Source organism: Limulus polyphemus, unplaced genomic scaffold, assembly GCF_000517525.1.
Source record: "Limulus polyphemus unplaced genomic scaffold, Limulus_polyphemus-2.1.2 Scaffold2596, whole genome shotgun sequence".
Lineage (NCBI taxonomy): Eukaryota > Metazoa > Arthropoda > Merostomata > Xiphosura > Limulidae > Limulus > Limulus polyphemus.
Genome location: NW_013668206.1, coordinates 162,329 through 174,283, shown reverse-complemented (window position 1 = coordinate 174,283; position 11,955 = coordinate 162,329). Strand labels below are relative to the sequence as shown.

At 36.4% G+C, this 11,955-nt stretch overlaps 1 protein-coding gene across 3 annotated transcripts in view; it reads left to right on the top strand.

Annotated features, from left to right (window-relative positions):
- Positions 1-4,141: 4,141 nt before the first annotated feature.
- Positions 4,142-11,955, top strand: part of LOC106467388 (uncharacterized protein DDB_G0284459-like) — a 51,161-nt gene continuing 43,347 nt past the window's right edge. For 2 of the 3 annotated variants that reach the window (XM_022395568.1, XM_022395566.1), the window contains exons 1-2: positions 5,461-5,620; positions 10,331-10,449. In XM_022395568.1, coding sequence (XP_022251276.1) covers positions 10,338-10,449 — 112 coding nt within the window. In that variant the 5' untranslated portion in view covers positions 5,461-5,620; positions 10,331-10,337. Of the gene's footprint in view, positions 4,203-5,460; positions 5,621-10,330; positions 10,450-11,955 lie in introns of those variants that run through there. The other variant, XM_022395567.1, reaches the window with a different exon arrangement.

The window sequence follows — 11,955 nt, the reverse complement described above, 5'->3', positions numbered from 1 at the left end:
CGAATAGTGGGATTGACCGTCACATTATAACGCCCCCACGGCTGAAAGGGCGAGCGTGTTTGGTGTGACGGGGATTCGAACCCGTGACCCTCAGATTGCGAGTCGAGTGCCTTAACCACCTGGCCATGCCGGGCCCACTGGTTTAGAATCAGATGGTTGAAAATCGAAATAACTGCCAAGGTATGTGTGTGTGTCTGTATTCACACCACAGGTAGAAACATTAGGATATGTAACTATAAATTTATCACATTCACTCTGAGGGACTTGGCATAAGCATTGCGCCCGTCAGTCACACCTGACTTTTACTTTCACGAACAACTACTGTGAACCTAGTGACCTTTCGCGCTATTTCACATTCCTGCCTTCAATGAACCCCCCACAAGTGATTCCTCGGTTGCTCGAGCTGGCTTGCACGTGGCTCGGTTAACCACTATATAAACGCAAACAGCTGGAAGTCTATTTCGGGTAGCCGCCTGGAGTTATGGAGAAAAAAACAAAACAAACTCCAATTTTCGCTTATAGCTACCGTAAAACCGTATTATACACACAGATACCGGCTCTTTGTATTGCTTAATTATAACTACTTGTTAATTTAATTCAGGAATAAAATTACATTTGTTTCAACCGTTCAGGAGTGAAAGTTCTGGCAAAAATTGATTGAATGAGAATTTCTACATACGAAGTATTGTAAAAGTCGTTTTACTACATATATGTTCATGTATTTTTTTTAATATGTTATTTACGTGAAAAAAATAAGTAAAAGTAGTATGTAGAATAAATTATAACTATGAATTTAGAAATAAATGTGTTAGTGTAATCGTGATAGAAATAATATTACTCTACCATAATAAGTAAAACAAATGTGAATATTGTAATACTAAATTAACCATTATTACCCTGACACAATATGTATTGTTAAGTACAATTAATGTGAATATTGTAATACTAAATTAACCATTATTACCCTGACACAATATGTATTGTTAAGTACAATTAATGTGAATATTGTAATACTAAATTAACCAATATTACTCTGACACAATATTTATTGTTAAGTACAATTAATGTGAATATTGTAATACTAAATTAACCATTATTACCCTGACACAATATGTATTGTTAAGTACAATTAATGTGAATATTGTAATACTAAATTAACCAGTATTACCCTGACACAGTATGTATTGTTAAGTACAATTAATGTGACTATTGTAATACTAAATTAACCATTATTACCCTGACACAGTATGTATTGTTAAGTACAATTAATGTGAATATTGTAATACTAAATTAACCATTATTACTCTGACACAGTATGTATTGTTAAGTACAATTAATGTGAATATTGTAATACTAAATTAACCAGTATTACTCTGACACAGTATGTATTGTTAAGTACAATTAATGTGAATATTGTAATACTAAATTAACCAATATTACCCTGACACAATATGTATTGTTAAGTACAATTAATGTGAATATTGTAATACCAAATTAACCATTATTACCCTGACACAATATGTATTGTTATGTACAATTAATGTGAATATTATAATACTAAATTAATCAATATTACTTTGACGCAGTATGTATTTTTAAGTACAATTAATGTGAAACACTATGAAGTTCGACTGTTTTCTGTGAATATATTTGAATTGTGATGTTTCGAATTGAAACTGATTTATGCATCTGATCTCTAACATTTATTAGACTGTGTCATTAAATGACGGGTTCTTAGCTTTGATTTTGTTTTAACACGTGACACACGGACAGACGGGTTCTTGAAGACACGTGTTAAAACAAAATCAAAGTTTTGTCTTCAAGAACCCGTCTGTCCGTGTGTCACGTGTTAAAACAAAATCAAAGTTTTAACACACGGACAGACGGGTTCTTGAAGACAAAACTTTGATTTTGTTTTAACACGTGACACACGGACAAACGGGTTCTTGAAGTTAAAACTTTGATTTTGTTTTAACACGTGACACACAGATAAACGGGTTCTTGAAGTTAAAACTTTGATTTCGTTTTAACACGTGACACACGGATAAACGGGTTCTTGAAGATAAAACTTTGATTTTGTTTTAACACGTGACACACGGACAGACAGGTTCTTGAAGATAAAACTTTCTGGGAAACCTTTACTTCAACTGATAAACTTTTATGAAACTCCTGTTACTTTAATGAGATGGTAATTGTAAAAATAATTCAAGTTAAAGAAAATTAACAAACGGAAAGGATCAGAGGCAAAGAAGACGCCCTAAAACGACAAATTTTGCTCGTTTGCTTTCTAATTAAGCACAAAGCTACACAATTGGCTATTTGTGCTCTGCCCACCACGGGTATCGAAACACGGTTTTTAGCATTGTAAGTCCGCAGACACGCCGCTGTGCCACTGGAGGGCAAAACGATAAATAGTAACTCAGAGTGGGATAAGTTCAGCGTAATGTTTCGAGTATTGGGGAAAAAATATATAAATGTACAGACTGTAAACTAAAAGACTTATTCATTAGTTAATATCTGTAGTTCAGATTGGTGTTTAGAAGACATATTAATACTAGAAATAAACGACCTTATAACATCAAAATGTGTTTTTTATTTAATTAGACATAACAAAGCTTTGGACTGTTAGTTTCGGTTTATGTTTTAGTGAACGCTCCTGAAGAAGCTGTAAAGCGAAGCGTTGAGTTTCTAATTAAATAAAAACGACATTTTGGTGTTTATTTCTTGTATTAATACACTGTATGAAAAACGTATTCATCAGGTCCTAGTGTATTGAACTCTGACCTACGAGTTTGTGCAAGTAGGAATTGTTAAGACATCTATGTCTTGAAACATTATGTTAATAAATCTTCACGGTATATTACGTGTAATGCACTACGTTAAGTCAGCTTTTTGTATACTCTGACGTGCAAGTCCTGAAACAATATGTTAATAACGTTAACGGTATGTTACAGATAGCGCACTCCGTTAAGCCAGCTTTCTATACTAAGACATCTAAAGTCCTGAAACAGTATGTTAATAACCTTCACTGTATATCACGTGTAGCGCACTCCGTTAAGCTAGCTTTCTATACTAATACTAAGCCATCTAAGTCCTGAAACAATATGCTAATAACCTTCACGGTATATTACAGATAGCGCACTCCGTTAAGCCAGCTTTCTATACTAAAGCATACAAGTCCTGAAACAATCTATAATAATAAAAGATCCTGTCTGTGTGTGAGACCGCCATAGCTCAAAAAATCTTGGCCAATTTTTTGCCCTACAGCCCTATAATTCTGCTTCCTGAAGGTCTATAGAAAATTATCATATTTGTTTCTGATTCTCACTTACTGAATGAATAATATGTGGATGTTTTCTGCCAAATAGTGTTGAGAAAGAACAAAAAATCTGCCAAAAATGGGCACAAATTAGGTACAAAAATGGACATATCTTACCAAAAAATGAACAAAATTCAACAGAGTATGGGGCCAAACATTTCTTAGTCAGTAAAAGGAGGGGGGGGGGGACAAAGGCATTAGGACCTCCCAGGACCCACGGAAAATAACCCAAGAATACTAGAAAAGGTATAAAGAAATAAACAAAGTTCGGGAAATGACATCAAACAAAACAGTTAAAGAATTTTGGCCCATGAAAAGAAAATAGAGTTGACATTTTTTGGCTGTATCTCATGTCTAAAATATATTCAAAATATACACACACGGAGTCGACCATTAAAATATCAATCTAATAACCCGAGCGAAGCCGAGTACTTTGGCTAGTATGTTAATATAAGTCAGCTTGCTATATATATATATTGACAGTCTTCAAATAAAATCCGCGCATTACTATAGCAAGAAACCAGCATGTTAGCAGCAAACATGTCATTTCAAAAACAATATTTTATTTTCAAATAAAATCCGCGCATTACTATAGTAAGAAACCAGCATGTTAGCAGCAAACATGTCATTTCAAAAACCATACCTAAGGATATTTTATTTTCAAATAAAATCCGCGCATTACTATAGTAAGAAACCAGCATGTTAGCAGCAAACATGTCATTTCAAAAACCATACCGATTCCTAGAAACACGTGTTTTTTTTTTTTCAGAAGCTGCCTTCTTTATAGCTTGCTACACATACGTTAGTTACTGTTACTATATATAGACTGATGTATATTTGGAATGTCCGATAGCTACCACTAGCACAGACTGGGATATATATGGTATGTGTGTAAACTACCTTACAGTGGCCTGCCGTAAAGTTACTACTTTTATGCTATTTACCTTTACGCCAGACTAATATATCTCTTTGTTGCTCTCATTACATCCGAGTGTATATTTGTTTGCTGTAACCTAGTTTGTATTTGTTATATCTGTTGTTAACATCAGTCAGCTAGTGAAATTTATATTTGTTTGTTTGTTGACGTTGCTGTAACCTAGTGTATATTTGTTTGTTGACGTTGCTGTAACCTAGTGTATATTTGTTTGTTAACGTTGCTGTAACCTAGTGTATATTTGTTTATTAACATCACTGTAACCTAGTGTATATTTGTTGGTTAATCAACGTTGCTGTTACCTAGTGTATATTTGTTCATTAACATCAGTGTAACCTAGTGTATATTTGTTTGTTAACATGACTGTAACCTAGTGTATATTTGTTTGTTGACGTTGCTGTAACCTAGTGTATATTTGTTTGTTAACGTTGCTGTAACCTAGTGTATATTTGTTTATTAACATCACTGTAACCTAGTGTATATTTGTTGGTTAATCAACGTTGCTGTTACCTAGTGTATATTTGTTCATTAACATCAGTGTAACCTAGTGTATATTTGTTTGTTAACATGACTGTAACCTAGCGTATATTTGTTTGTTAACATGACTGTAACCTAGTGTATATTTGTTTGTTAATGTTGCTGTGACCTAGTGTATATTTGTTTGTTAATGTTGCTGTAACCTAGTGTATATTTGTTTATTAACATCACTGTAACCTAGTTTATATTTGTTTATTACATCACTGTAACCTAGTTTATATTTGTTTATTAACATCACTGTAACTTAGTTTATATTTGTTTATTAACATCACTGTAACCTAGTTTATTTTTGTTTATTAACATCACTGTAACCTAGTTTATATTTGTTTATTAACATCACTGTAACCTGCTTTATAGTTGTTTATTAACATCACTGTAACCTAGTTTATATTTGTTTATTAACATCACTGTAACCTGGTTTATATTTGTTTATTAACATCACTGTAACCTAGTTTATATTTGTTTATTAACATCACTGTAACCTATTATATATTTGTTAATTAACGTTGCTGTAACCTAGTGTATATTTGTTTATTAACATCACTGTAACCTATTGTATATTTGTTATATTTGTTTGTTAACGTCATTGTAACCTACAGTGTGTATTTGTTACATATATTTGTTGGAGTTACTACGACCTAGTGTATATTTGAAAAATTTGTTTATTACAGTTAATATGGCCTGCTGAAAACAAGCGATATTTACTATCGTCATAGCCGTTAGAAAACATCACGATTCTGGTACGTTGGCCATCACCGCTAGACACGGATGACGAACACCAAGATATAAGGCCCTAGGCAGTCTTCTCCAACATTGTAGACTAGACTGAGGTAGGAAGATCAACTTGACGCACATTGGAGACTGGTGACGTCATTAAAGTTTTTGATCCATATGAGTTATTTTAGTTTTGTGTACGTAGCAGTGATGTAGTCACTTGCTAATGTGTGGTTGTGAGTTGTGTAACGTAAAGTCACATGTAGCAGTGATGTGGTCACTTGCTAATGTGTGGTTGTGAGTTGTGTAACGTAAAGTCACATGTAGCAGTGATGTGGTCACTTGCTAATGTGTGGTTGTGAGTCGTGTAACGGTAAAGTCACATGTAGCAGTGATGTAGTCACTTGCTAATGTGTGGTTGTGAGTTGTGTAACGTAAAGTCACATGTAGCAGTGATGTGGTCACTTGCTAATGTGTGGTTGTGAGTCGTGTAACATAAAATCACATGTAGCAGAGCTTGCTAAAACCTGTTCAGTCTGTTGAATCTTGTAGATCATAATACTTGTGTAAGAACAGAGATCTTAGACTGCAGCTCTGCATCCTATATAAACGTTGATCGGAAATATCAGTTACTTTTGAGTGCCATTCTTAACGTAAGCCGGACTAAGACTAGAGGTGTATACATACACACGTTGTATGCAGGTTTGTAGTGTGCAAGCTATTGTTAATAGTCGTTTTCTATTTCAACAGATTGGATTGTTTGAAGTTATGCACAAAGCTACACAATGGGCTATCTGTGCTCTGCCCACCATAGGTATCGAAACCCGGTTTCTAGCGTTGTAAGTCCGCAGACATACCGCTGTGCCACAGGGGGCAACAAATTGGATCAAAGTGTGAAATGCCTTATACTTTAACCTAGGATTAGCAATGGGTCATATGGACTGCACCCGATTTTTGGATCATTTTTCTTATAACACAGCTTTCTTGTGGCTCAAAGCTACACAATGGGCTATCTGTGCTCTGTCCACCATAGGTATCGAAACCCGGTTTCTAGCGTTGTAAGTCCGCAGACATACCGCTGTGCCACAGGGGGCAACAAATTGGATCAAAGTGTGAAATACCTTTATACTTTAACCTAAAATTAGCAATGGGTCATATGGACTGCACCCGATTTTTGGATCATTTTTTCTTACCTATGTAAGCTTTCTTGTGGCTCCATAAATTTATTGGTTGCAGGATCGAATTCTGGATCCATAATAACGTACGTTAGTTTATATGTTCTAAAGCGCAAAGCTTCACAGTGGACTCTTTGTGCTTTACCAATCAAAGCGAGTCCATACCTGTTGGAAAACTCATCTGTTCCTTATTTGATGCAGCGCAAGTTTTCATGTATACTTGCTCTTTATTTTAAATGAAGAGAAGACGTCCGTCCGTCCGTATAAGTAGAACAAGGAGTATTGTATTTTGCCACACCAGTTTAGCCCCTGTTGTGGCTACTGTGTCGTAAATCGACAGTACTAATTGACGGATTGCACGATAAAAGACAATTACATCTTCCGACAGAAGAGTCGGTAGCATTGGTGCGATAGTTATTCATACCGCACGTGAACTCATTGCGGTGGCCTTCGGACTTGGCGTACCAAAACTCTGAGTGACGTCAGCTGGCTCCCGAGATGGGAGGGGTTAATATCGACAGTAGCCACGTGCGCTTGTGACGAGTGGAGTTTAGAAGTCAGCCGGTTCGCCCCGCGTAACAACAAATCTTTGTGACCTCAAGTACCACGTGAAGCTGCTAAGAAGACAGATTTTGATAGCGCAATTGATTATCTTTGAACACAATGGCTTTACAGTTTAGAGAATTCCTTACGTTGGTGGTCACTAGAAATATGGCGATTAGGTCCCAAGCCTTTACTGAAGCCTCAAAAAAGAAGAAGAAGAAGAAAAAAGAGATATAAAAGAACAAGGTTTAAAGCGTAATAATAATGATAAAAAGAACACAATATCGTGTATAGCAATTAATAAAAAAATCACAGTAAACGGAACAAACTGTCCGAAGTCTGATATCAGAGAAACTAGTTTCAACACATTCGTGCGTCCTCTTCAGTCTCAGGGAAAACTGGTCAACAAACGCTTACGTGACCCCTAATTTTGGAATTCCCTTAAGGACACAGGAGGTCAGGAAGTGTAAAGTGACCTTGGGAGGTGTTGAAATTAGGCAGGCTTTTGATTAAACAATTTTCTTCTTTTTTATGTGGTTATCTGTTTCATGTGAAGAAAAATGACATTTTTGTGGTTTCCATATTTTATGTATTTTCTTATGTTCAGAAACTCTAGTGTCAATACCTCTTCCGGTTTCACCTACATAACCTTTCTCACAGAATTGACATGGTATAATATGAATGCCTCGTTTTTTGTTTTTTTTATCCTCGGGTGTTTTTCTGTAAGTTACGTTGATAACATAACTTTGTGGAAATGCCTGTGACCTTGTATGTTTGTTGTTAAGCGTAATAAACACACAGGTTTACAGCTGAGCCACCGGGAGCGCCAGTGAGCTTGGGGAAACATTACATAACTTAATGTTAACACAACTTAACCTTGTCCTTTTTTTATCATCAATTTTAATAAAGTTCCAGGTTTCGTATGATTAATTACTCCATTTATTGGAGTAATTCATTTTTTAATGTTGAGTTCTGTGATAAAAAAAATCTAAAACTGAAAATGGTTTACATGTAAAATAAAACGTACATTAAATCCAAATCACATGTACTTTTGGATAAAACGCTAAGTTCAACACTTTATCTCACTATTAAAGTTTATCAGGTCTGCTGGGAGATAAAGCTAGTTAAATTAGTCATGCAGTTTTGCAGCTACTGAAGTATTATCAAAACTAAAAAAGTGTTATTAATTGGATAAAATGCACCATTTCGTAGCTTTTTTCTCCAACCTTTGAATGTATTTGTAACTCGTAAACTTGTTCAATAAGTTAAAGTAGCTGATGGAAATATAACCATAATTAGGAAGAGGTATCTAACAACTAGATATACTTCCGCAGGGTCCCCGAAAGTGTTCTGTTTCAAGACTAAATAAATCCAAAATTAAGAGTAACAACTATTTTTATTTCTTGCTTTTGAAGTTCGTATGTTATGCTGCGTTGTAACCTACCGAGTGCATGATTCTTCTCGTGATTCATGGCATGTGCACGTTTTACTGGCGTCACGACAGTACAAATTACATCCTTAAGCGTCCCTTATGTGACGTCAGTTTAGTGTCTACTGACCGACTAACAGAAAACACACTACGGTATAGTGGTGCGAATGGTTAAAACAGGTGGCCTCTGGCCCCCTTTCGGGGAAATTACACTCATAATAAGCAAAATCTCACAAGCTTCCAGTCGCAAATCGAAATCAATGATTTTATGAGAAGAAAGTGGAATTACAACAGTACCATTCGATCAGACACTCGTCATGTATCCTGATACAGTTTCAATAGACGCCTGTGTCTTTGGTCTGCTTAACTGTGGTTTAAGACTGGCCTCATTGTCTCTCACAGAAACATGTTTTTGTTTATTGTAGCGCAAAAGCTACACAATAGGCTACGGGGAATCAAACCCCAAGATTTAGCGTTATAAGTTCGTAAACTTACCACTGGTCCACTGGGGGGACGAGAAATTCGTTACAGCACATATTGAGAGTTAGATAATGGTGGATTAACCCATGGCCATGAAACTTTGTACGACTAGTGAAAGATGAAATAGTGTAAAGGGCAATATGGGACCTGGAACATCATTGTTTTAACGTGTGATTAATTAACCCTCAGTACATCGCAGTGTACCTTACACTCTCACGAGACCTACCTCTTTAGGGCAGTGGCCGCTGGAAAGTATCATGGAGGTTGTAGCAAATACACAATATTGTTAAGGCCCTCTGTATCTGTAGATTCATTGGGTGAGAGACCTCAGTTAGAATACGATACGTTCTGGGGGGGGGGGGGCTTGTGCTGAGAAACGTTTGGAACCCATGCTCTACGATATTTCTTTATAACAACAAGATTTAGCTTTCTGTATATCATTTAAAAGCTAAAATTAACGCTTTATCAGCAAGCCTTTATCTCTAGAATAATTAGTAGTTACAGTATTTACTATACTCTTATAAAACACAATGCTTGTTACTCTCTAACATATGTTATTATCTCTAACACAATTAGCTAGTTACAGTATTTACTATACTCTAATAAAACATAATGCTACTCTCTAACATATGTTATTATCTCTAACAGAATTAGCTAGTTACAGTATTTACTACACTCTAATAAAACATAATGCTACTCTCTAACATATGTTATTATCTCTAACACAGTTAGCTAGTTGCAGTATTTACTATACTCTAATAAAACATAATGTTACTCTCTAACATATGTTATTATCTCTAACACAATTAGCTAGTTGCAGTATTTACTATACTCTAATAAAACATAATGTTACTCTCTAAAATATGTTATTATCTCTAACACAATTAGCTAGTTACAGTATTTACTATACTCTAATAAAACATAATGTTACTCTCTAACATATGTTATTATCTCTAACACAATTGGCTAGTTATAGTATTTACTACACTCTAATAAAACACAATGCTTGTTACTCATATATTATTATTTCTTATGAATTCGATTATTTTACAGATATTAGGTTTATTTTAGAGAATTAACCTTATCTTTCTCAACTCTAAGAGATTCAATTTCATGTTATCTGTAGAATACGAATTCTGTTGCAGCCTTATTGTCTTGGCAACCGACGTGTCTATTTATTTCTCCTCGCTCTATTTCAGTTCGGTCATGAATCGGCTATCCCGACTTCCTGTGGTGGACGTGAACCCTTACTTGACGTGTGTCTTGTGTGGTGGCTACTTCGTCGATGCTACGACTGTTACTGAATGTCTTCATTCCTGTAAGTATAAAGACTATAGATAAATTACTCTGGAACCCCCGCAGTTGTCGGGGGACCTGACAGATTTAAGAATTGCCGATAAGGGGAGAGACATACAATTTAGTTTGTTTGAAATAAGTTTGTAATTAAGTACAAAGGTACACAATGGGCTATCTGTGCTCTGCTCACCACGAGTATCGAAACTCGGTTTCTAGCGTTGTAAGTCCGTAGACATACCGTTGTGCCACTGGGGGTCTGTTTGAAATAAAGGGCAGTTGTACTATTCAATCAGCCAGAATCGTACCTACAATTTTTGGGAAATGAATGTTGGGGCCCAATTACTTTTAATGCGGGGGGGGGGGGGCACCTTTTGTAGTTACGCCACCGGCCTCTCTCTTTTTTGGTATGAATTGAAAATATGAAACTTTTTATTAGGCTGCTCTGAAATGAACATAAAAAACAACACATTTTTGAGTTGTATAGTTTAATATTTGGGATAGCTAGGCCATTGCGACATCAGATGGCTTTGTTTGGGCTAACTGCTGTGTCCACTGAGGGAAATCGAACTCCGGATTTTAGCGTTGTAAGCCCGTCGACTTACCGCTGTCCCACCGGGGTAAAAACATAAAAGCAAGAGTAGCTATCCTGAGAAATGCTAGTTTAAGAAATCACACGGAATACATAATAATGATAATAAAATAAAAGCTTCATTTATGGTGTTCGGAAAATCGAAAGCACTCTGGTTATAGTGTTTAGTGTCAAAGTAAAAAGCTCTTTCAAAAAGTAGACCTACTTTCTTAAGGGATGAATCAAAAGAGATCTGTAGCTAATAAGGTTCGTGGAAGTTTTATGTTGTAAAGTCTGTTGTGTCTGTTTGTTTTGGATTTCACGCAAAGCTACACGAGGACTATCTACGCTAGTCGTCCCCAATTTAGCAGCGAAAGACTAGAGGGAAGGCAGCTAGTCATCACCACCCACCGCCAACTTTTGGGCTACTCTTTCACCAACGAATAGTGGGATTGACCGTCACGTTAGAACGCCACCATGGCTGAAAGGGCGAGCATGTTTGGTGTGACGGGGATTCGAACCCGCGACCCTCAGATTGCGAGTCGAGCTCCCTTTACCACCTGGCCATGCGGGGCCAGGTCTGTTGGGTGTATGTATGTGTTGTTTTCTAAGCGCAAAGCTAAACAATGTTTTTTGTCTAGAAATCGAACCCCGGATTTGAATGTTGTAAACTCGTAAACGTACCACTGGCCCACTTATATTTTTCCGAACTTGCTTTATTTTGTGATTGATCGAAGATGTTTTACCAAAAACAACGTAGGGGTCCGGCATGGCCAGGTGGTTAAGGCACTCGACTCGCAATCTGAGGGTCGCGGGTTCGAATCCCTATTACACCAAACATGCTCGCCCTTTCAGCCGTGGGGGCGTTATAATGTGACGGTCAATCTCACTATTCGTTGATAAAAGAGTAGCCCAAGAGTTGGCGGTGGGTGGTGATGACTAGCTGCCTTCCCTCTAGTC